We start from the raw sequence: 25,384 nt of genomic DNA on the forward strand, positions 1-25,384 counted from the left end.
GGTCATTTTGCAGTTACTCACAATCTTATAACTTATTTATTATTCTGTACAGAATAACAACATTTGCAAAAAGCCTTATTTCTGATTACACTTGTTTACTCATATCATTTACATATATAAGAAAACAAAGGTCCAATAATACTGCATTGAATTCACCTCTTAAATATTACAGGGTCAGATAAAGCTTTGCCTACTCTAATTCTCTACTTCCTAGAAATATAGTGACCCATTCAGTCACCCTTTTGTCTAGTCCAATTGCACTCATTTTTGCCAGTAGTCTCCGATGATCCACCCTATCAAATGGCTTAGAGAGGTTAATCGTGATACAATCCATTTGCACTCCTGAATCTGAACTGCCTTCCATCAAACCAGTTATTAATTTTGCAAACATGTCTAATATAATTAGAAAGAATGCTTCCTCAAAGCTTACATGCAATGCATGTCAAACTGACTGGCCTGTTATTTTCAGCTTTATAGCTATCACCCTTTCCTTTATATACAGGGGCTATTATAAGAACTCTCCATTCATATGGTATAGCTCCTTCATGCAAACAATAATCAAATAAGTACTTCAGATAAGGTATTATATCCCAACCCATTGACTTTAGTATTTCCCCAGAAATACTATCAATTCCAGCTGCTTTTCTAGTTTTCAACTTTTGAGTTTTCAACTTTTGTATCTTACTGTAAATGTTATCACAGGTAAATTTTAATACTTCTTTGGTATTAGTCACTTCCTCTATCAGGACATTATCCTTATAACCAACAATCTTTACATACTGCTGACTGAATACTTCTACCTTTTGAAGATCCCCACATACACACTCCCCTTGTTCATTAATGATTCTTGGAACCTGTTTCTGCCTTTTAGTACCTATACATATCCTTCTATTTTCTACTGAAGTGTAAGAAACTTTGTCTTATGAAGTACCAAAGAAACGCAAAGAGATAATGCACAAAAAGTATTACACACCTACATTGACTTATGCAGCTAATAATAATAATAATAATAATAATAATAATAATAATAATAATAATAATAATAATACCGGACTGAGTCAGGATTGATCCTGCTAGGATGGGGTCAGAAGGCCAGAGCCTCGACTGTCTTAGCCACTCAGCCCGGGTACGTATGTGGCTGAGAGCAGGACAATGACAAGTAGGGATGAGAGTACAATTCAAGCCAGCGAAATTAAATACCTAAGAAGGATGATAGAAAAGAGAAGGAAAGACAGATTGGAAAACCAACATGTGAAACAGGAAGTTGGAACTGAATACCTAAATGAGCTCCTATCAAGGAGTCAACTAAGATTGTTTGGACATGTAGAGAGGATTGAGGAGAAAACAATACCAAAACAGATGAAGGAGAAGAAGTCTGACAGAGAGAGGATGGGATGGGGGTCCTAGAAAAAGTGGATCGATTCAATAAAGAGCGCAAGAAGACTAATCCTGGACAGGGACAAAATGATGGAGGAGGAATGGTGGAAGGAGAGAGGAAGGTGAAGAAGTACCATAAATGCCCAGACATAGCAGGAGCAGGATAAGGAGAAGGAGGGGGAGGACAAACATGAAAAAGAGCATTTATTTAGTTGGATAACCCTTGAAATAAAATTATTTTTAAACAATTTAAAATATTATTTAATAGCAAATTCATATCTGTAAGGAGTAATAAATGTAATGAATTGTTGAGCAGATTGTTATCTATATCATCTCATCTGGGGCATGGAATCATCATGTGATGACTCTCCCTTTGTTCATAATATGCTATTGTTGATCGCCTGATTCTTTGATTCGAAGTAGCCTGCTGTGTGTTGTCTGTCATTACTGCTGTGGCGCTGTCATGTGTGCAGTTACTCTGGATATTTATTTACTGAAGGGCAATTCTTTTTTTATTGTGATATGATCAATTATTTAAAATGAATTATTTATTCTTCGTTCATGTTTTCGTCCTCTTGATTTATAGATTGTATGTGAACTCTGTGCTCTTAAATTAATATCTCTAGAGTAGTGACATGTGTAACTGCCATGTTCCAAATTGGATGATGTGGAATTCATGGTCAAGTGCACCATGAGAGAACGTTTTGTATTGATTTTAGTTTGTAGTTTTGTTTTTTCATATAACAATTTTATTTTAAATGTTATTTTGTTAAACTAAATATTTTTGAACATTTTCTCATTCAAATCTAGTCATTGAGCCATGTCCGTTGTACTGTTTGTGATCCTGTGCTTCTTAAGCTGCTTTTTCAGCAGTCGGCGATGCTTGGAGTACCTTTCATCAATCCTACAGTTTTCTACTTGGGGTGAAAAACAGACAGATATAATTTAGCCAACTGAATAGTTCACGTGTTTGCTAGTGTTCTTTTGCAAGATGACAAACTACCGAGCAACCTGAAGATATTCTCGATTTCCCACCCACAGTTTTGGTAACACCTGCAATAACATGCTTGTCTCTACATGAAAGCTATTGAAATAATCTGTCTACCCACTTACTCCTCTTTTTCTTTTTTCATCTTTTATTTTTGAACTCATTAATCTTGGGTACAAGAAGGTAGCACACTAATCAGTAAACGACCAGTGACAAATGGTCTTTGGAAATATTAGGCTGTGTTGGCATTGTAAAGTTTTCAAAACACATTGATCACTCTTCTGCATGGTTCATGGTGTGGGTTACTGTAGTAACGTCCTAGTTCGTGAAGCACATGGCAACGGCTGAGTGGCCCAGTACGTGGTCCTGAGAGTCGGGATACCAGTTGCTATGAAACGGGAGTGGGCATCTCTGACATATTCTGAGTCATAGCCCCTCCCGTACTCAGGCGGCTAGGACTATACAATTCACCGGTGGTCCCTAAGCCGTTAGAGGAAGTTCCTCACTTGGACTATGTATAAGTAGGGTAGCATCCTGCTTCACAAATTTACCGAGCTCAGAACATCTTAAGGAAGCCTCAGACCTACGGGAGTAACAGAGTCCCACTCCCATTTGACAGGCGAGGGACTCCTTGCAAACAACTTAGCGAAAGAAATAGAATTCGATGTGGACCTATCAATATTAATGAGGCTTATGGGAGAAAGTAGAAGTGGCTGAGTCAGCAAAGAGGATGCAGCTGGATGTGCTAGGAGTAAGTGATATTCGGGTAAGGGGAGATAACGAAAAAGACATAGGAGGTTATAAAATGTACTTGACAGGTGTTAAAAAGGGAAGGGCAGAGTCTGGGGTAGGGCTGTTCATCAGGAATATACTGCATGCAACATAGTTTCTGTTAGGCACGTAAATGAGCGAATGATGTGGGTAGATTTGGCAGCTGGAGGAATTAGGACAAGAATTGTCTCAATGTATTCACCATGTGAGGGTGCAGATGAGAATGAAGTTGAGTTGACAAGTTTTATGTAGCATTGAGTGACATCGTTAGTTAAGGTCAACAGCAAGGATAGGATAGTGCTAATGAGCGATTTAAATGCAAGAGTAGGAAATAGAACCGAAGGATACAAAAGGGTGATTGGTAGACACGGGGAAGATATGGAAGCTTTTTTAAATTTTTTTTTTGCCATTTGCTTTACGTCGCACCGACACAGATATGTCTTATGGCGACGATGGGATAGGAAAGGCCTAGGAATTGGAAGGAAGATGTTCTCAAATAAGAACGAAACATGTAATTAATTTGCTAAAAAGCAAATAAAAAGTATCAAGTATCAAAAAAGTGGAAGATTTTCAATTATTGTAAGTCTCTGTGTTTAGAATTTGATACGGAAAATGAAGCTGGTTACTTGTAATACTGGATACTGGCCACACTTAAGCGATTGCAGCTATCAAGCTCGGTGATATAGAAGCTAATACAAATGGGAAGAGTTTGCTGGACTTCTGTGCTGGTACGGGTTTAGCAGTTACGAATACATTCTTCAAGCATAAGGCTATTCACCGCTATACATGGGAGGATAGACTATAATAGACTATATTTTAACCCTCGAACTGCGGACCGTCTTTCTGGAAGACGGTGCACTGTTTCATCAAGTGCGATTGTCTTTCTGACAGATGGTGTCGTTTCTCTGCCATAGATTTATAACCGGACACCAGATGGCACTAATATAGATACCAGTTTAATGCTGATACTTTTATCTTCACTTTTGAAAGTCTTTGGAAAACAAGAAACGGTATGGAGAAGTTTATTTAGCTGTAGAAGTGAAAGTAATTTCACATATTCTTAGAAACAAGATGGCAGCCCACTTTGATGACGATTCTGAAATCTATCGCTTCATTTTTTTAAGATCTTAATGACAGTACTGATGGTGACAGTGATTATTGTGTTAATTCCTACGAAGAAATTATTTCTGAAAGTGACAGCAAAGTACAAGGTGCCTCGGAGGTGATGTAAAATTCCGACAACCGGAATGATGTTCCAAGTCTGTGCAGGTTATATCAATATTGGCAGTATGTCAATATTTGAAGAAACCAGTGTAGGGATAAGTAGGGATAAGTGTGAACTGCAGATATTTGTTTAGATTGTTTTAAATACTTTGAACACAACACACAAACAAAAGAAACTGGCATATGAAAAGATAAGCCGTAGGTTCGAAATTCGTGAAGAGAACTCAAAATCCGTTTCGAGAAAAAAAATTACATTTTACTTAGCTTTTGAAATGAAAAGTGAAGAAATGGGGGGGGGGGGGAAGGAGGAAATGTAAGAACATACCAGTGTGTTTCAGAATAGCATGTTTCAGGAATAAATTATCTACCAGAAATTCTTTTCTTAGAGCAAAATATATCAACAATTCCCCCTGTTCAAAAAAATTAAAATTGTTTCATTTTCGATAGTTAGAAATCGCGACATTTTTAAAATTATTCCTGACATCTTCATGTAGATCAGTGTTTCAGCTTTCTATTGGAGTATTATATGGATTTATTGGGATTAATATGAGTTTACAGGCATGACTATATTCACAGTGTATATTGAGGAAAATAACTGTAGCATTTGACAGATAAACCTGCAGCAGTTCTAGGGTTAACAGACTTCAAATTCAAGAAATCTGTTAGGAATGTACGGGTTCTTCAGGGATTTTTCGAAGATACAGACCAGGAAGGAATTAAGTGAACTAAGTATCTGTAGGCCTACTAGGATAGAGAGAGTGATATCTGTCTCTGCAAATGAAAAAGGGTAGAAAATCTCCAGAACAAAGAAATTAGACAGAAGTATAGTACGCGCACCTTTTAGCGATACACGTACATCCTAGTGCTAAATCAGTCCACCTCAGGTATCAGCGATTCGTACTGGCAACCTTTGAAACACAAACTATGAATTGCTTACGCATCGCTGTGCGACATCTAGCATACACTTTACGCATTAGTACTGTTGTTGTTTGCACACCAAAGCCAAACTGTAGAATTCATGCTAGGAACAAGATTCGCATCGAGAAAAGTTATATAATGTTATACAATGTGCGTATGACACAGTTGTTGGCATAAGATAATAAAGGTTTAGAAAATTCATATCGATCGATCATATTATCGATTCAATTCAGATTTAATTTTCATTCAGTTGGCAGTATTTCCAGAACCGGGAAAGCTCCCTCCTTGCTCCTCACCCCGGACAAAGAAATATCGCTAAAAGGTGCGCCGACTATACATGGATATGATTAGTGAGAAGTTCCGAACAGTGGACAGTAAGCAGGTTCAGGATATAGAAAGAAAAAGGGATGCTGTAGTGGAAACAGCAAGGGAATGCCTAGGAACAACTGTGTGTAAAGATGGGTAAAAGCTAACATCTTGGTGGAACAATGAAGTGAGAGCAGCTTGTAGACGTAAAAAGAAATCTTAACAGAAATGGCTCCAAACAAGGGCTGATGCAGACAGGGAATTGTATGTAGATGAAAGAAACAGAGCGAAACAAACAGCTGTTGAAACCAAAAAGAAGTCGTTGGAAGATTTTGGTAATAACATGGAAAGGCTAGGTCAAGAAGCGGGGACACCTTTCTGGACAGTAATAAAGAATCTTAGGAAGGGAGGCTAAAAAGGAAATGGACAGTGTTTTACGTAATTCAGGTAAACTCATAATAGATCCCAGGGGATCAGTGGACAGGTGGGGGGAATATTTTGAAAATCTTCTCAACATAAAAGGAAATCTTCATGGTGACATTGCAAAAATCAAGCTCATGGGGAGAAGGAAAGTGATGTTGGTGAAATTACGCTTGATGAAGTGGAAAGGATGGTAAATAAACTCCATCTTCATAAATCAGCAAGAATAGATGATATTAGACCTGAAATGGTGAAGTATAGTGGGAAGGCAGGGATGAAATGGCTTCACAGAGTATTAAGATTAGCGTGGATTGTTGGCAAGGTACCTTCAGATAGGACAAATGCAGTAATTGCACCTATCTATAAGCAAGGAAACAGGAAGGATTGCAACAACTATTGAGGTATCTCATTGGTTAGTATACCAGGTGAAGTATTTTCCAGCATCTTGGAAGGGAGGGAGCAATCACTGGTTGAGAGGAAGTTAGATGAAAACCAGAGTGGTTTCAGACCACAGAGGTGCTGTCACGATCAGATTTTCAGTATGCGTCAGGTAATTGAAAAATGCTACGAGAGGAATAGACAGTTGTGTTAATGTTTTTGTAGATCTAGAGAAAGCATATGACACGGTACCGAGAGAAACGATGTTCACCATACTGGGGGACTATGGGATCAAACATAGATTATTAAAATCAATCAAAGGCATTTGTGTTGACAATTGTGCTGCAGTGAGAGTTGGTAGTAGAATGAGTTCTTGGTTCAGGCTACTTACAGGAGTTAGACAAGGCTGTCATTTTTCACCTTTGTTCGTAGTTTACATGGACCATCTGCTGAAAGGTATAAAGTGGCAGGGAGGGATTCAGGTAGGTGGAAATGTAGTAAACAGTTTGGCCTATGCTGATGACTTTGTCTTAATGGCAGATTGTGCCGAAAGCCTCCAGTCTAATATCTTGGAACTTGAAAATAGGTGCAATGAGTATGGTACGAAAATTAGCCTTTTGGAGACTAAACTGATGTCAGTAGGTAAGAAATTCAGCAGAACTGAATGTCAGATTGGTGATACAAAGCTGGAACAGGTAGATAATTTCAAGTATTTAGGATGCGTGTTCTTCTAGGATGGTAATATAATAAATGTGATTGAATCAAGGTGCAGTAAAGCTAATGCAGTGAGCTCGCACTTGCAATGAACAGTGTTCCGTAAAGAAGAAAGTCAGTTTCCGGACGAAACTATCCTTACGTCGTTCTGTTTTCAGACCAACTTTGCTTTACGGGAGCGAAAGCTGGGTGGACTCAGGATATCTTATCCGTAAGTTAGAAGTAACAGACATAAAAGAAGCGAGAATGTTTGCTGGTACAAACAGGAGGTAACAATGACAGGAGGGTACTCGGAATGAGGAGATAAACGCTAAGTTATGAATGAACTCGATGGATGAAACTGTACGCAGAGACCGGCTTCAGTGGTGGGTTACACGAGGCAAATGGAGGAAGATAGGTTAACTATGAGAATAATAGACTCCATTATGGAGGGTGAGAGAAGTAAGGGAGACCAAGACGATGGTTAGACTCAGTTTCTTGTAAGAGTTTTCATCAAAGAGTCCTACAGAAAGATGGAATGGACTCCTCAGCAGTAGTAAGAATAACTTGTATGACCAATCAGCACGTGTAAGAATCCATCAGGGAGGAGCCTCAATGAATTTGTTTCAAAGTAAGAATAATGGGGAAATGGTCACTCTTACAGAGGTCATTGTGTACATGCCACCAAAGCAAGGGAACGAGCGCACGGCTGCACAGACTGAAGTCATTGACGGAGAAGGCACTGTGTGCTACACTGAAATGTGTTGGTTCCCCTGTATTCAAAATGCATATATCCAGACCTGCTATTAACTGTTCCCCTTCCTCTGGAGAAAGGCAGTTCAGAACCTCATAATGGGTGAGGAAAGAAAGTAGAAACTGATCTACAAGATCAATTACATCAATGGTAATAAGGGGCTGGCTTGCTGGCAAATAAACAATGCAAACTGCAGTTATGACAGGCAACGAAACACCACTACTGCCGCCAGCCGAGTTATTAATAGAAACGTATTGCTCTAGATGTCAGAACGAGTGAAAATACCAATGTCACCGGAAGCCCAGTAGGCATAATACCTTTCCATCTAGTATAGTCTAAAATTTCTCAAGACCGTATGATGAACTCGTCTGAGATTAGTTTCTTGAATAAGGAATATACTCGCCACAAACTGACTGATTAGCTGGTGCAACTCAGTAAGATGCCCTCATAACAGTTACAATTCTACTGTTAAGTGCCATAGTGTGGACTCGAAAAAGTGTTGGGTTTTAAGTGGCGAGACGCCTTCTAACCTTCACCAACATCTCCATCCGAAAATGGAGATACATGCTCAATGTGACGAGGTGGTTTACACCACGAGCTTTCTGGATTCTTTTTGGGAGCAGGGTTTCTTCCTACGATTGAAGCGTGCAGGTTTTCTAGCAAGTGGATCTGCTGGCGCTGAAACAGTCCCTCTGCATAAAGGGCAAGTTTCCCCTATTCATAAGAGTGGTAGGGGAGCACCTGGCAAAGGCATTCTGCTTCCTTGCTTTTCTTTCTTGTTTAGACAGGCTGGGAGATGTACCCCCAGTCACAGTCGGCGATGCCGCCTCCGCCGGTTTGGGCACAGCTTTCGCCGACATCTTGGGGGGGAGGGAGACTTGGCCTTCACACCTTCTGTGCTGGCTTAGATTTCCTAGTAGGCACAGGCTTCTGCGTGGTCAAAGGGTGGATAGATCCCACCTTTGAGCTTTTATTCTTTGCGGTGAGGACTACTAGTATGATGTTTCTAGCAGACCACAAACCATCAATGCACTTCAATCTGTTAATAACGTAGTGGATTCTCAACCAAACTGAAAGTACAACGAAGGAGATAGACATTGCAAGTTTAATCCTCTAACATCAATAATTTCAAATAGGGCATTTAAACTTGGAAAAATAACTTAGCACTAAATAGTGTTAGTAAAAACTGGGAATTAACGAGATTTTTAGCCACATTTTACAGATGTTTAGAATATTAGGCCTACTATGACTTGGACATCAGTAAATAGTCCATCACAGCTATTTTTTAATTTTTGTTTTGCTTTTTAGCTTTACGTTGCACCGACAGAGATAGATCTTATGGCGACGATGGGACAGGAAAGGCCTAGGAATGGGAAGGAAGCGGCCGTGGCCTTAATTAAAGTACAGCCCCAGCATTTGCCTGGTGTGAAAATGGGGAAAAATGAAAAACCATCTTCAGGGCAGCCGATAGTGTGGTTCGAACCCACTATCTCCCGGATGCAAGCTCACAGCTAGCGCTCCTAAATGTGCAGCCAACTCGCCCAGTCAGCTATATTTTAATTTGTTAATTGGGCTTTAGTGAGAATTGATGGTAGAATGAGTTCTTGGTTCAGGGTACTTACAGGGGTTAGACAAGGCTGTAATCCTTCACCTTTGCTGTTCATAGTTTACATGGATCATCTGCTGAAAGGTATAAAATGGCAGGGAGGGATTTCGTTAGGTGGAAATGTAGTAAGTAGTCTGGCCTATGCTGACGACTTGGTCTTAATGGCAGATTGTGCCGAAAGCCTGCAGTCTAATATCTTGGAACTTGAAAATAGGTGCAATGAGTATGGTATGAAAATTAGCCTCTCTAAGACTAAATTGATTTTACATGTAATGTAAATGTTATTATTTCAATTCGACTAAACTGATGTCAGTAGGTAAGAAATTCAACAGAATTGAATGTCAGATTGGTGATACAAGCTAGAACAGGTCGATAATTTCAAGTATTTAGGTTGTGTGTTCTCTCAGGATGGTAATATAGTAAGTGAGATTGAATTAAGGTGTCGTAAAGCTAATGCAGTGAGCTCGCAGTTGCGATCAACAATATTCTGTAAGAAGGAAGTCAGCTCCCAGACGAAACTATCTTTATATCGGTCTGTTTTCAGACCAACTTTGCTTTAGGAAGCGAAGGTGGGTGGACTCAGGATATCTTATTCATAAGTTAGAAGTAACAGACATGAAAGTAGCAAGAATGATTGCTGGTACAAACAGGTGGGAACAATGGCAGGAGGGTACTTGAAATGAGGAGATAAAGGCTAATTTAGGAATGAACTTGATGGATGAAGCTGTACGCATAAACCGTCTTCGGTGGTAGGGTCATGTGAGGCGAAATGGAGGAAGACAGGTTACCTAGGAAAATAATGGAGTCTGTTATGGAGGATAAGAGAAGTAAGTTAGAGGTAGACCAAGACAACATTTAGTAAATTCACAGAGGCTTGCTGAAAGGCATAACAGTCTATAATGATAATGTATGTAATTTTTTATTATGTGTTAACTGGTGTTAATATTGTAATGGTGTAAAAGAATTATAACGAACAAATTAATTAATAGAAGGTTCAATTTAAAGACTTAACCTTGAGATATTTGTTCAAATGAGGCCGAGGATGCTCGATATAACGAGCGAAACATGTCGCTGTTTGTGTTATATTGTAATAAAATGTCCTTCTAGAGATAAACATTTTTATGTATTGAGTTAAGTGGAACATAAAACAAGAATTGTAACAATATTAAGTTCAATACGGGTAAAAACATGAAAATAGTTTTATGCACTGTATGCTTGTGTCACTGCCTACTGGCTGAACATTCCATTCTAGCATTCCATATTTGTCTAATTGCTACATTAAGTATTCTTGTAAGTTGTACCCACCTAAAGACCCCTATTTCCTACATGTTTGCGTTCTAAGAGTTCAAGAAAATGCCATGATAACATTAATTTGTACATCTGTAAATGTATCATAGCTAACTATACTTGTTCATTCAAAATTTATAGAGTTAGTGGTAGGCCTATGAAGTGACAATTAAAAAGAAATTGAGATATTGTGTGTGTGAATGTAAAATTATTAACTGTGAATACAAGAATGTCAGAAACACATCCCTCAAGAATGAAAATGGTTGAAATGTAACTGTGGTAATCTACAATGCATATCAATTACAATCCAATAAACTAAAACAATTTATTCATCACAGTTTGCATCCTCATCCGGGAAAGTAATTCAAACAAACGGGGTACCCCAAGGAGACCCGCTAAGCCCGATACTATTCAACGTAGCAACGGCAGATATCACACAGATAATGACGGACTCCCCTGAGACTACTCTAATAATGTACGCTGACGACATGGCTCTGGGATCGAGCTCAAAAGCAGAACTACAGTCGACAGTGATGAAGTTAAAAGCTTGGGCTTCAGATAACAAATTTGAAATTAACCAGGAAAAGACAGTACAGATGGTCTTCAGAAAAGGTGGCAAGGCGGCCAAGGACGACGCTATAACATTAAATAATAAACCACTAGAAATAGTCAAGAAATTCAAATACGTGGGCATCACGTTCCAAACGAGCATGGCATCCTTCAACAGCCACGTCATAGACAGAACGACAGCAGCAATCAGAGCCATCCACAATATCAAGAATATTTCTATGCTATCCCTTAACACAGCGATGACTCTATTCAAGACCGCAATAACCCCAATTGTCTCGTACGGAATCGAAATAATATGGGATAGCCTGACAATCGGTGACTTGGAGAGGATAGAAAGGGTCAAAGCAAGGTTCCTGAAGAAGGTCCTAGGAGTAGGCAAACTGGCACCCTCCAGACTTGTTTATGTACTGGCACGGGAAACTTACTTCATTGAGGATCTACGACTCAATCTACCACTGCCATCTACCGGCCCATTCCAAGAGCTTCAGAAAAAACTTCTCAAGAAACGCGCGGAAATAGACCCCGAATTCTACGGAAATGACGCCATGATCGATAGAAACTGGACCAAGCAACTTCAAGAGCAAAGACATGTCATAACAAGATATGCAATACATGGCTTCCACCACAAAATATGCGCAAAAACAAAATTCCACAATCCAACAGATGACTGTGTTTGTACACTGTGTAAGGAAAAGTGCGACCGCTACCATCTGCTAAAGTGCAAGAACAGAATAAAGACTCTAACAGAATACAGCACAATGTAAATTGGGACAACAAACTTAATACTCATTCGAGTGCTCCTTATATAATTAAATGTCCCTGCACTCAGACCAAGTCAGTTCACTAGTCAGTTTCAAAGTTGGTGCAAACACAAACAACAACCCTGCCATAAAAAGTTAGTTTTAAAGCCTGACGACTTACAGGTTTACTGGGATAGACTTCAGACAAGTAGCCTTTGAGCTTTTTGATAGTCCAAGTTGGTTCACACTTGATTGTCTGATCCTCTATCTGTTGATTTGGTGCTTTGACTATCAATGTAACTGACATATCAAGCATGTCCATTACCATAAAATAATCGTGTGTCACTCTTCCTGCTATATTCTGAAACAACAAAAGGAAACGATATAGAGATTTGTATCAGAAAATTAACAGTGATATCTGTTATCAACAAAAGATTCTATGAATATTTTATCAAATTAAAATCATAATCTTATGACTTCCTAAGCTTGTCAGTAACATGTGGGTTTCAAGGTCAAGATATAAAAAACTTCTTGAACATAAATGGTTGAAATGTAACTGTGGTAATCTACAATGCATATCAATTACAATCCAATAAACTAAAACAATTTATTCATCACAGTTTGCATATATGTCTACAATACAAGAATATAAACACTAAAAGCGTCACAACCAATAATCTACGGGCAAACTCGTAAACATACACATTAATATGTATCGGCAGAGAACTTGTGGGGAAAATTATAACCTAAATCGTAACGAAATTATTAAAGTAGCACTAAATAATTACGTCTTTTACATCTTACAGTATGGGATAATTTCACTGGTGTCCAATTTTTTTTTTTTTTTTTTTAAGAAACGAAATTATTTTTCTTGTACTGGTGACAGTACTATGGGAATCTTACCGATAAGTCAGCTGAGCATTAAAACGTTAAATATACTTACATGAAATTTCAAAGATCGATATACACAAACTGTTACATAGACACCATCTCAAATACTTTACAACTCGTCCACTTACGGTAGGTGATAATATTTAGCAGTAAAGAACCACAAATTTATGTAATTGCGATAAGAAGACTTCTGCCCTAGAATATTTGGCGATGCCGGATTGGTCCACACACTCGAGACTCGACTATTTCACCATCTATTGGTGGAATATAAACTGACAACTGGCAATCGTAAATGCGTTTCAAGAAGAAGAGAAAAAAAAGAAGATAGAAAAGCTCATTCTCTTTCACTTGGGATAAGTTAAACACTTCAACGATTTTATTAGGGAGATAATCTATAGTTATCTTTCAATTTTTATTACATGGAAAAGCAATATTTCAATGAAGATCTGATTGTCATTTTGTCTGTAAATAAGAACTTCTAAACGCGTCAATGAAAGTTGCATTGGTGTGATTGCTGTGCAAAAACCACTGGGCTGTAGGTTAAGAAACATAAAATATAATTGGTGTTTTTTTATGGATTTGATTTGAATGCTGTGTTTTATTTGTTACTTTTATTTGAAATGAACAAGTAGATTTAATTGGGGTATTAGATGTGCCTTCGAGCTCTTCTTAAGTTATTTGTATCTCTATTTTCTTTTTGAAGCATATTTCTATTTCTGAAAAGTATTATATAGTAGGCCTAAATATGCCAAAACATTGGAGAGAGGCATCTAGCTTAATACTTGCATCCAGAATTAATTTCCGTTCGATCCTAGGAAGTTCTAGATACACTGACATGAATTATTCTAATGAAAGTGTGAAAAGAGTGTCTAGGAAGAATCCAGATTATACGGTCCTTTTTATGAGACGTAGCGTCAAAAGTTCTTTCATGCCAGGGGTGTACGTTTTCCCAGGTGGAACCACCGTCCCTTCCGATAGTAATGAAGGTTGGAAAGAATTGTTTAATGATTCGGGATATACAGCAAGTAATTTCAGGCACTTGCCGCCTTTAGCGCCAATTTTTCATGATGCTGAGAATTCTAGAATTGCTAAGGCAATTTCTTTGCGAATAACTGCGATAAGGGAAACATTTGAGGAGTGTGGTATTCTTCTTTGTAGAAACAAGCTGATACAAAATGAAAGTAAACCGTGGGCTTCATTTTTAAGTGGTGGAGAAGTTTTGGAATGGCAAAAGAAAGTGCAACAGAACCCATCAGAGTTGTTAAATCTATACAAAACATTTGAATGTGTTCCTGATATTTGGGCATTGCATCTTTGGAGTAACTGGTTGACTCCAGTAACTTACCCTAAAAGATTTGATACTGTTTTCTTCATTGCTCTACTTGACCAGGCTCCTCCAACATCCATAGATAATACTGAAGTGGATGAAATGAAGGTATTTAATTCTACTTACTAATGTGTTAGGATTGTGCCAATGTCATTGTTATATTGCTAACCTTTATATTTTTGTCACCATAGTGGTGTACGACATCTGATATAATTCAGGATAAATACAAGTTACCACCACCACAGTTATATGAAGTCTCCAGATTAAATAACTTTGGAACTTTAGATCATTTGGCAGAGTTCACTGTGGAACGTGCAAAATTAGGATGTGAACGATGGATGTCTGTACAGGTCAAAACCTCAGATGGTGTAGTGGGATTTCTCCCAGGTAAGGGTCAAAATAATTTCTGGGTAAAATATAAATGTTAAACCTTTCTTTATAATAATAAGAATAATAATAGATAACTACAGCCAAAGGCCAGATAATAAAAAGAATTGAGCACGGTGTGCAGAAGGTCCTATTCTGAGCTAAAATTTTGATAGAGAGTCTACTGTTTTGTTTACAGACCATTGCATGGTACCTATCACACTGTTTCCTACATAGATCACAGATGCAGTCAGGACACGGTTCATGATATAGCTTGTTTGAACAAATTTTGGAGTGAAATCCATGAACTGCTAAGCGTGTTACAAGGTGGGTCCGTCCACACCAAGATGTTTTTGTTAACCTTGTTAATAAACATAACATTTCTGTCTGTTAATAAACAAAATGTGTTCCTTAACTTTTCGAGCATGTTGATTAACAAAATTTCTTTGACTTTTGTGAACGAAACTTTCATTAACATTTCGTGTTTTCAATAACATTTCGGCTAGCACATGCGCAAAGACGCAATTAGAACACGCAAATTTGTAGCACGGACTACTCGAAATCAAATCGCAAGCAACTCGAATACACCCAAGACAGACTCTTGATGCTCCATACAAATACGTAAGTGAAGTGTATGAGTCATCAGTTGCTAGGAATCTTAAAAGTTATACCTAGCCTAACATTAATGGAGATGGCATTCGGATTATTTGTATCACTCCTTGCAATTTCAGGCCCAATTACTGTCAGCAAGAACTGAAAGTCATGTGGGGACATTCTCAGAAAGTGTTGAAAGCCTGCTGCATCATGAATTAAAAGTATTTTTTTTGCTATTTGTTTTGTCACACCGACACAGATAGGTCTTATGGCAATGACGGGACAGGAAAGGCCTAGGAATGGAAAGAAAGCGGCCGTGATCTTAATTAAGGTACAGCCCCAGCATTTGCCTGGTGTGAAAATGGAAAACCACGGAAAACCATCTTCAGGGATGCCGACGTTGGGGTTCGAACCCACTTTCTCCCGGTTGCTAGCTCACAGCTGCGCGCCCCTAACTGCACGGCCAACTCGCCCAGTAATTAAAAGTATTATTATTTATAAGTTTCATATTCCGTATTGATTGGATTCAATGTAATAGACAAGAAAAATGTTCCACCGATCAATACATTTATTGTGAATGAATTATTGCACTAGTACCTGTTTTGGCCTATCTTGGCCATCATCAGCTAGCACACAAATTTACAGTCATTAGACAAAATTACAAAGATGTTACGTTAGAACATCCGGATGTCTAATGAAAAATGGAAGTAAAATATATTGCAGTATGTTGCGTTAAAATATCACTGATTAAAAGTGGTGATGGTTATAATAAACTAAAACCTATTGATTGAGGATGGACATGAGTACATAAACACATTAAAATATATATGCCACATCATAAGACACTAAAAAATACAGCACATTAAACACATTAAAACATGCTATATTTTAAAAACGTCTATTAAAATTTGAGTTCATGTTGCGTTGCATTCATTCTTCAATCCTCTTGTAGTTCTTGTGTTGCTTAAGTTGTATTAGGTGAATATCGAGAATGTTCTATGGCTGATATACTTTGTATTGGTATGTTATAAGAACTCTTGTCATTAAAATTTGAAAATTGAGTACTGTGCAATTCAACTGTTGATGTAGTCAGGTAAGATTTATATATACAGCAAGATAGGGTTTAATTTAGAGCAGTTGGTGGTGACACCTCTTTTGTCTATGCACGTTATGTGGTTGTTATCTGTAAAGAAAAGCTAATATGAGTATAGCGTATGTATGAAGGAATGCCTGGATGTATGTGTGAAATGAAAAGAGTACTTACTGTTGTTGCTGTGGAGGTTGTGTACTGATATGTTTGGAGATTTGTTGTGTTCTGCTACGAGTACGTCTGGGGCTCATGTTAGCTGTGTGGAGGGATGTTGGTGGAGGAGTGGCTATTGTGAAGGTAGGGGCGGGGTTAGGTTTGTGATTCGTCGGTTTGTTAGGACGTGTGTTTACTAATTTGAGATAGTCGTTTTTTATTGCAGGAATTACTTTGTCAAAGATGATACTGGTTTTCTCTGTAATGTCGTAATGTCTGTAATGATTGGGGTTAGCGTATTGATCCAAAGAAATATAGAAATCTTCGGTTATGTTGAGCAGGGGGCCCTTAGAGTTTGTTTAATACCATCATGTCATTATTGATGTCTGCGAAGTTGTGCTTAGATTCTTCTACATGTTGGCCTATTGATGAGAAATGGTTGTGCTTTACTGCATTTATATGTTCATTATAACGGACGGTGAAGTTTCTGCCTGTACGTCCAATGTAGCTTGTATCACAGTTGTTACATTTGATGTGGTAGACACCTGATTGGTTTTATTTATTATTATTATTGACTGTTTTGGTGTTGTGTATAGTGTTGGTGCTGTTGTGTGTGGTTTTGAATGCTATTTTCAGGTTGTGCTTCTTAAAGATATTAGTTATAGTATATATATTGGTGTTGTTGAAGGTAAATCGGACATAATCTTTTTTTGGTTTGGCTGTTTTGATTAATTTAGTAAAACTCTAAAACAATACTTATGAAGGGCTTTAAGTTATGTATTATTATCATGAGGCCTATTACTATTATTACTATGATACCACTTCTGTACCCGACTGGCGAATGTTAGGTTAGAGATCCATAATTGTGCGGTTTGGATGATGTCACATAACACTCAGCAGGCTTGTAAACATCTGCATTACTTAGGTCTGAGTAGTGACAAGACCATTGGGCTGGATTGGTTAGGTCTGGCTAGTGACAGAACTGGTGATCCGGACAGGTTAGGTCTGGTCAGTGACAGAGCCGTGAAACAGTCCGTAGGCCTCGAGTATTCCACGTTACAACACCATTGGGCTGGGGGCTTCGCCTCCAGTTTGGCTTATGAAGCGACCCACAGGCCTCTAGTGTTCCTGTGTGCAGCACCATCGGTCTGGATTGGTTTAGTCCAGCTAGTGAAAAACCAGTGGTCTGTATAGGTTAGGTCTGGCTTCTGACAAGACCATTGGGCTCGGGGCATAAGCCCCCAGATCAGAGCCGTAAAGTGGCCCGTAGGCCTTGAGTATTCCACGTTACAACACGATTGGGCTGGGGGCATAAGCCCCCAAGGTTAGATCGGCAAAGTGGCCCACAGACCTGGTATCCCACTTGACAACACCATTGGTCTGGATTGGTTTGGTCCAGCTCGTGGCAAAACTTAGGTCTGGTTGGTGATAAAACCATTGTGCTTAACTTTATAATGTTCCAGATGTAACACTCGGATTCCACACGTCATGACAATTTCCAAATTGGTAGTTCTCTTACATTTACCGAATGTGGTGGCACCCCTGTACCTGGACACGATGCAAGCTGTATCGGAGAAAGTACAAAACCTGGCCGGCCAATGGGAATAAAGCAAATGCTTGCATTCAGCTGATTTACAGAGTTCCTGTTTTAATTCTTCTATATAAGTAAGAATTCTGCTAGGGGTGGGATGACCGGGCAAGTTGGCCGTGCTTTAGGGGTGCGCAGCTGTGAACTTGCATCTGGGAAATAGTGGGTTTGAACCCTGCTGTCGGCAGCCCTAAAAATGGTTTTCTGTTATGCCATTTCACCGTTCTATATTTGCATCAGTAGGAACAAAAATGGCGTTCAAACCATTAAAAGGTCAATGTGAAAGCAACTAACATCGGTACGAACCGAAATGATAATCCTTTCAACCGGTAGTCACCGAAAGAACCATTCTTAGAAGGCTGTGAGAAAAGAATGACAGAAGCGGATTATTTAAACCAATTATTAGAAAAAAGAAACTTCCATTAGAACATTCGACACAATTCAGCACTACGGCAAATAGGACGGAGTCGAGCAAGGAAATAAGCCAATTTATCTGTTTGTAAGATCAACTATTGACGGAGAATAAAATCCGCGGCAGCCCACTCAACGTCAACTGCATAGATTGAAATAACTGCGCGAAATTTAAAGACCAGCAAAAGGGAATCAGCAAGTCAAGTACAACGTATACGTCACGGCTGGACTTGGAAGCTTTATATTTGTCTGATACTGCACATCGTAGAGAGCAGAATCCAACCAGCTGTCAAGTGCAATTCTAATAAGCACGGAAAAATCGCATTCACTCGGCAAGCGAGAGAGTTTACAAATAGTAGCACAGTTAGAACTGTCATAGCGAAACTAGACGGCCCAGAGCACATTTATTCTGATATCATAGACAGTACAAAACGAAGATAAATTACAACATGACAACATTAACTAATACATTGTATTATTCTGTTCTTAACGTACCAGAGACCACTATGATGTACTAAAAGACCAAGGCAGAGACTACTCAGACTATGGTGGCGCTTTACGAGATTGATGACCCAGGAGGATTGGAGATCAGCTGAGAAGACGAGATGGACCCAATTACCTAAAGCAGAACCATGGAGCGAGGCCTACCATTCCCGATGACCAATAGCTAGATGGCAAACAGGGCCCAATAAGCAAAGTTAAGTCCCCTATGAGTCGTTTTTCGTAAGTAGAAACCTTTATTTTTTGGCTATGTGTGATATGATTTGTGACATTGTGCGTGCGTATATAATATTGAAGTGTAATTACATGGATGTAGGTATTCATCTGAAGTTACTGTTAATCCCATATATAGGCGTAAAATACCAGTGAAAGCCGTTCGCAAATTTATCAATGTGGTGTGAGAGAAAGTAATAGTTATTTTTTAATCGTTATCAGTGAAGTGTTAGAGTATAATATGAATGACAATATACATGTATGGTGGCTTTATCGGAATAGCAAGCTTGGAGATCGTATTTAGGGAATGTTTACGACGAAGTATAGTAGTACAGCTTAGTATTGTGATACACTTTTCTTTGATACTATGACGGTAAGGATAATGTTTTTTATATGTGTAGGTTATGGCACATATGCAGCGTATTTAATGAGATGAATGCTCGATATGGATATTACGTGATATTTGAAGTGATAAATGGTGAATGAAGTGATAATATAAGCGGATGTTAAGTTGTAATGGTGATATTTATTTTTATTTGAAAGGTTGGTCATAGTAGTCTTCTGAGAGATGATAGTACGTGCAAATTATGCATGCTTAGGTATATATTGAAATGTACTGCTTTCAATTGCTGTTTGTATTCCCAGATACACAAAGTAGATTAGGATACGATCTCAATGCCATCAACACAATGTTATTTGAGTATGTAGGATCATCAGATGAGCCAAGAGGCTAATAACGTTAATATTTAGGCCTTCACTGTGTTATTTATGACCATTTTCAAGTACTCTCACACATGGTAACCTAATTCCTGATTTTATGGGAGCAGTTTGACACATCACTGGTGACTTAGTCATTCGTATATGGATTTTTAGATGAAGGTAGAGTCTTCTAATATGCCAATTTTTCCACTTATGGTATAATTTGTTAGAAAGTTAATTAAATACACTTGGCAATGCTACATTCAGCCAGATACGCACTTAAATTGAATTTTAACCATGCATTAAGATAATAATTAAGTGAATGAGCCACATAAGCCTTATGATAGAATTAATTTGAAATCAATTACGACTTAGAGTGGACCTGAATTTGCTTATATGGAGATCAGATCTGATGAAACATGAAAGGGAAATATACAACCGGATTTTCAAACATATGAGTCAACTGAAGTCCTCAGAAAACAGACATTGCTTTCCCATACGATTTTCTACTGTGTATGGACACAGATGTTAAGTTTAGCAAAGTGACATTCGTTTCACCGGTCATATGTGAATTAAAGGTTAAATAATAGAATTTTTAAGTAACTTTGAGGAGCAATTCAGCTCAGTGAGAAGAGATTCCAGATCTTAATGGATTATTTATTTGGCTAATTTCACTGCGTTCTACATTCTATTTTAAAACTATAATCTGAAATAATGTATATAGTAGGAAATATAATTTTCTTTTCATTTTTTTTAACCAATTGGATGCATCTAATTCTTTCAACTCTACTTGATATATTTCATTTGATTTATATATTTTAATTTTTTTTTCAGTTGATTCTGCGAACATTACTTAACTATGACTTAGTATTTCAACAGGCCAGGGTCAATGAATCGATGATTATGGCCTAGATTTCAACTACTTGTTACGGGTTTTTCCAAATCTATTTTTCTTTATTTCAACGTAATTGCAACTGATGGAGATGTTTATAGCATTATGAAGCTGTCTACGTTGTACGAAGCATTTTTTTAACGATATCTTACATGACATTTACTTGATATTTAGACTGAATAGTCAATAAAAGCTGAGTAGTGAAACTATATAATTGTTTTACTGCCTACTTAGTATAAGAATTAGATGTAAGACTGTAATGACTCATTTTCTGATTGCGATTTAGTTAGCAACATGTACGAATCACTTGAAATACTGTAGTAACCTGGAATTTGCGATTAATTATGGCGACATGCGAGTATGGTATCCGACTGATAGCGTGTTGGAGACGTCCATCTGCGTAGGTTGAGATTTACCATTGACCATCGGCGTACTTTCTCAAGCGGAACCCACAACCCAGCAACATTAATCAGATAGAATCGTTTATCAAGAGCTAGTCTGGAACTCATGTATCCTCACCTGGACGCGGGAACGGTGCACTGTGGTTTCCCATTTTCACACCAGGCTGTACCTTAATTAAGGCCACGACTGCTTCTTTTTCACTCCTACCCCTTTCCTATCCCACTGTCGACCTAAGACCTACCTGTGTGATGTAAAACCAATTGTTAAAAAAAGGGGAGGGGGATGGTGGGTCCCTGGCAAGCACAAAGGGTCTCTCTCTCTCCCTTCTATTACTTAAGGTATTGGTGCACATCATTTTTACATTATTTTTTTCTCCCCCTAAGTATGCCCGCTGGGCACAGAGTAGCCACCATTATTATTAGACCAGTGGTCTGTTTACAAAACAATGGCCCCACTCCATTCAAGAGCCTCTTTGCTTAACATCTCTAATATTTGACCAATGTTTCTTTTGTTGCTAGCCAGGACGTGCACAGACTGATAGAGAAAGAGCTCCTCTCCTCTCCCTGAGCATGTAAGGTAAACTTAATTGCTAACAATAAGAGAGAACCATCCTTGTGCCCAGTGCAACACGTTCTCCTGAGGGACAATACTGAAGTGCTGTCAGTAACATTTAACCACTAGCAAATGCCAGGACGTGCCTAGATTCACTTCCAACAAACAGAGTGCTGATTGTGCTTTACACCAATTGCCAACAATTGACAGTTGCTCAGGACTACTACCAGGTGTTTTTTCCAGTTTCACTAAGAGATGATGCCAGCAAACAGTACGCAGCATATAAATGAATTTGACACATCAGTTTTAACCTACCAACACACACAAGTTGAGTCCGCCAAACACTAGCGTTAGTAATGGCATTAAGAAGTTCGGGCCCCTCCCGCAATATTTAAAAGTGGGTCCCTCGTTTCCTAATAAGGAAAGTTACAAGTTTATTTCGTAGTACAAGGTTGTATTATATTACTGTACAATGAACAGCAACGGCGATGATAAATAATAATAGTATTAAGTTACACAATTTAGTTTTCAAATCTGAAATAATACATTTATATGACACACACACAAGAAATGCATATTCCAGTTATAGTAACCAAAACACGCTGACCGTCACAATATTAAGAAATAATATCGCTCATAGGACCAAATAATTTACTACTATTTACAATTCAACTGTTGGTCCTAGGCCTGCTTACCTACACTGGCTGCTAAGAGTCATAAACAGGCTCGAGACTTCAGTATTTAAAGTGTAAATAAGGAGACTGTCTTTGTTATCCATCTTTGCTGACTACTGGGTTCTCAGAACTGGCTAATTACTTCAAAAGCCTTGTTAATTGTTGTGAGTGGCAGCAAGGGATAGTTATTATTGGAACAGGCTGGGAAACCCACTTGCTTTCAAAATAACTACTGCTATTGATGAAAGGAGCTCTGCACTACAATGGCCTAAGTTTGGAATAATCCTCTGTAATACAAATAATACTGTGTTGTGTATTGTAGCTTTATCAGTATGTAAAAATCACTCTTCAGCTACTGAATTAAGAAACAGTCATGGGCCCCCCGCCCTGCAGGCTTTGTGGGGTCCTTATTATCGCCGCCACCAACTAGCGTCTGTGTTGTATCGTTCAGTGATCATGTTAATGTTTGTGCCTGAAAAAAGAATATTTGCGGCACACATTGCTTTTTTTATTTAATCAAAAGAAAAAAGGCTGTGGAAAGTCATCATTTGCTGGTAGAAACATATGGTGAACACGCTCCATCGATTAGAACATTTGAGACATGGTTTCAACAATTTAAACGTGGCGATTTCAATGTGAAAGACTGTGTGCGCTCTGTTAGACCACAAAAGTGCAAAGACTCTGTGAACTCTTGAATCCCGGCAAAACCTTTAATGCACAACACTATCGCCAACAAATTATTAATTTAAATCATGCATTGATCGAAAGACAACCGGAATGGGCCAGAAGACATGGCAAAGTGATTTTGTTACACGACAATGCGCCGTCTCACACAGCAAACAGTGAAAGACACCTTGAAATCACCTGGATGGGACATCCTTCTGCACCCGCCGTACTCCCCCGACCTGGCGCCATCGGACTATCACCTTTTCACATCAATGGGGCACGCGCTCACCATGCAGCACTTCAGCAATTTTGAGAAAGTTGGAAAATGGTTTGTCGCAAAAGACAAGCAGTTTTTCTGGCATGGTATTCATAACTTACCTGAAGAATGGGCGATGGCCAATATTTTGAATAAACAGAAAATGAATTTCCCTTGAAAATTACATGTTTTCTTTACCACAAAAACCGGTACAAACTTACGCATACACCTGGTATCTTCAGATTCCACTCTGCAGGAACTATGGACACAAATGTTTTCAGGTCACTGGAATGGTAGCAAATGCAGCCCTTCATTGTAGGGGTAGTGTGCTTGCCTCTTAGCCGGAGGCTTCGGGCTTGATTCCTGGCCAGGTCAGGGATTTTTACCTGAATCTGAGGGCTGGTTCAAGGTCCACTCATCCTACATGATTGTAGTTCAGGCACTCTCTGGTGGTGAGATTGCGGTCCCAATCAAGAAAGCCAAGAATAACAGCCGAGAGGATTCATTGTGCCAACCACACGGCACGTCATAATCTGCAGGCCTTCGGGCTAAGCAACGGTTGTTTGGTAGTTCCTCTTTTGTTTAATGGTGGCAAATAGACAAACAGGAAATATTTTAATTCAACTTTCAAGCTAGGTGTGCACTGAAGGACTCTAAACAAGAAAAATGTCAAGTAATAGCCGTGTCTACAGTTATGAAGATGAGGGGAGAGCATTAAACATCAGAAAAACACGAGAGATTAACTCTAAAAAGCTTCTCCTCTGGCACCTGTAAAAGCAATAATAGAATATTAAATTGCAGGGAAAATACGGGAGTAAACATCTAATCTATTGGTAGGCTATCATACCTCAAATATTCACCACTCTTCACAGTACTAAAAGGAACTTAAACAGTTATGGTAGTTTATTTTTGTACTTTTGTTATTGAAATAGATACACACAAAGACCTTATCTAATCTTGACTCACCATGAGACCCTGAATGATTAAATGTGACAGCTGCCTCAAACCTCCTGCCAAGCACAACTGCAGGGACAATGGTCCAGTTTGCTGTGGGGCATTATTGTACATGGATGCTGAACTGGGTACCCCGTGGGCTGAATTTTGTTGGTACACATTCCTTGCCCTAGTTATAAAACCTATTAGTTGATGCAGCATTGATAGGCTCATCCTAGAACATGCCAATTCCAGAGCGTACTTTGCTGGGTCTGCGAGTGCCTAGAGTGAGTTTCAGATTAGAGTAAAACTTCATTAAGACATTTTTGTAGGGGGACAGATATATGCCTAATAGATATATGAAATCACTTTGCACTTTTTCAACATGCGTCCATTTGACATTGTGAATGTAAAGTGAAATCAGTATCTACTGTTTCTGAAGATGAGAGGAGAGTATTAAAAGGTATGAAAAACATGAGAGAGTAACTAAAAACTTTTCCTCTTAGGCCTATAAAAATAACAGCAGAATATTAAAAGTTGGGGAAAATATGGAAGAAAAAATGTTTTGCATTGGAGCCTAAAAAGTAACAACAATATTATTGCAATTCTTTTGAAAACAAATCCGCAATCTTCAACTGTGTTGAATTATATTTTGGACCAGTAGGTTACTAAGCATTTTTTCTGTCCATGTATGAGAGAATGATTTTGGCTGCTATCTTAAACGCAACAACACTACGGCAATACACAGCATTGATTCAGACAGACGTGAGTGGAAGGTGCAGGTTTTAACATTCACACCTGTATGTGCTTAGGATGTGGATGCCTATCCACTTCTTGAAGGAATTTAGTTTTATCTTCATTTGCAAGCAGTTTTGCAACTTTATTCTTATCATTCATAACTAGACTATCACAAGACAAATATGTACCATGCTGTCGAACTTCTCACGATTGTTCCTAATCTATACGAGGATGGTTTGAAAAGTTCTCGGAATCACCGTTAGATGTCAGTGCTAGAGCAACGAGGTTTCCGCGCAATAATCACACATCCTTTGTGAGTGAACATGTGGCGCGTCAGTGCTCTAGCTGCAGGAGTGTGGTAGTGACGACTCTTTGTTGTTGTTCCCGCGTAGTGATTTGTGACAAT

General features: G+C 38.6%; 2 protein-coding genes across 9 annotated transcripts in view; one reads left to right on the forward strand and one right to left on the reverse strand.

The window, feature by feature from the left end:
* The window catches only part of Herp (Homocysteine-induced endoplasmic reticulum protein), a 165,413-nt gene extending 152,263 nt beyond the window's left edge, over positions 1-13,150 (reverse strand). For 2 of the 3 annotated variants that reach the window (XM_067145640.2, XM_068227254.1), the window contains exons 1-2: positions 12,976-13,111; positions 12,214-12,393 (exon numbers count right to left, since the gene is read on the reverse strand). In XM_067145640.2, the coding sequence (XP_067001741.2) occupies positions 12,214-12,360 (147 nt within the window). In that variant the 5' untranslated portion in view covers positions 12,361-12,393; positions 12,976-13,111. Of the gene's footprint in view, positions 1-12,213; positions 12,394-12,975 lie in introns of all 3 variants that reach the window. The other variant, XM_067145641.2, reaches the window with a different exon arrangement.
* Positions 13,151-13,242: 92 nt separating this feature from the next.
* The window catches only part of LOC136871919 (acyl-coenzyme A diphosphatase NUDT19), a 71,199-nt gene continuing 59,057 nt past the window's right edge, over positions 13,243-25,384 (forward strand). For 2 of the 6 annotated variants that reach the window (XM_067145644.2, XM_067145642.2), the window contains exons 1-2: positions 13,243-14,358; positions 14,442-14,637. In XM_067145644.2, coding sequence (XP_067001745.2) covers positions 13,669-14,358; positions 14,442-14,637 — 886 coding nt within the window. In that variant the 5' untranslated portion in view covers positions 13,243-13,668. Of the gene's footprint in view, positions 14,359-14,441; positions 14,638-14,815; positions 15,249-18,950; positions 20,676-25,384 lie in introns of those variants that run through there. The other 4 variants (XR_011018047.1, XM_067145646.2, XM_067145645.2 and 1 more) reach the window with 4 other exon arrangements.

This window comes from Anabrus simplex, chromosome 4, assembly GCF_040414725.1.
Source record: "Anabrus simplex isolate iqAnaSimp1 chromosome 4, ASM4041472v1, whole genome shotgun sequence".
NCBI classification, from domain to species: domain Eukaryota; kingdom Metazoa; phylum Arthropoda; class Insecta; order Orthoptera; family Tettigoniidae; genus Anabrus; species Anabrus simplex.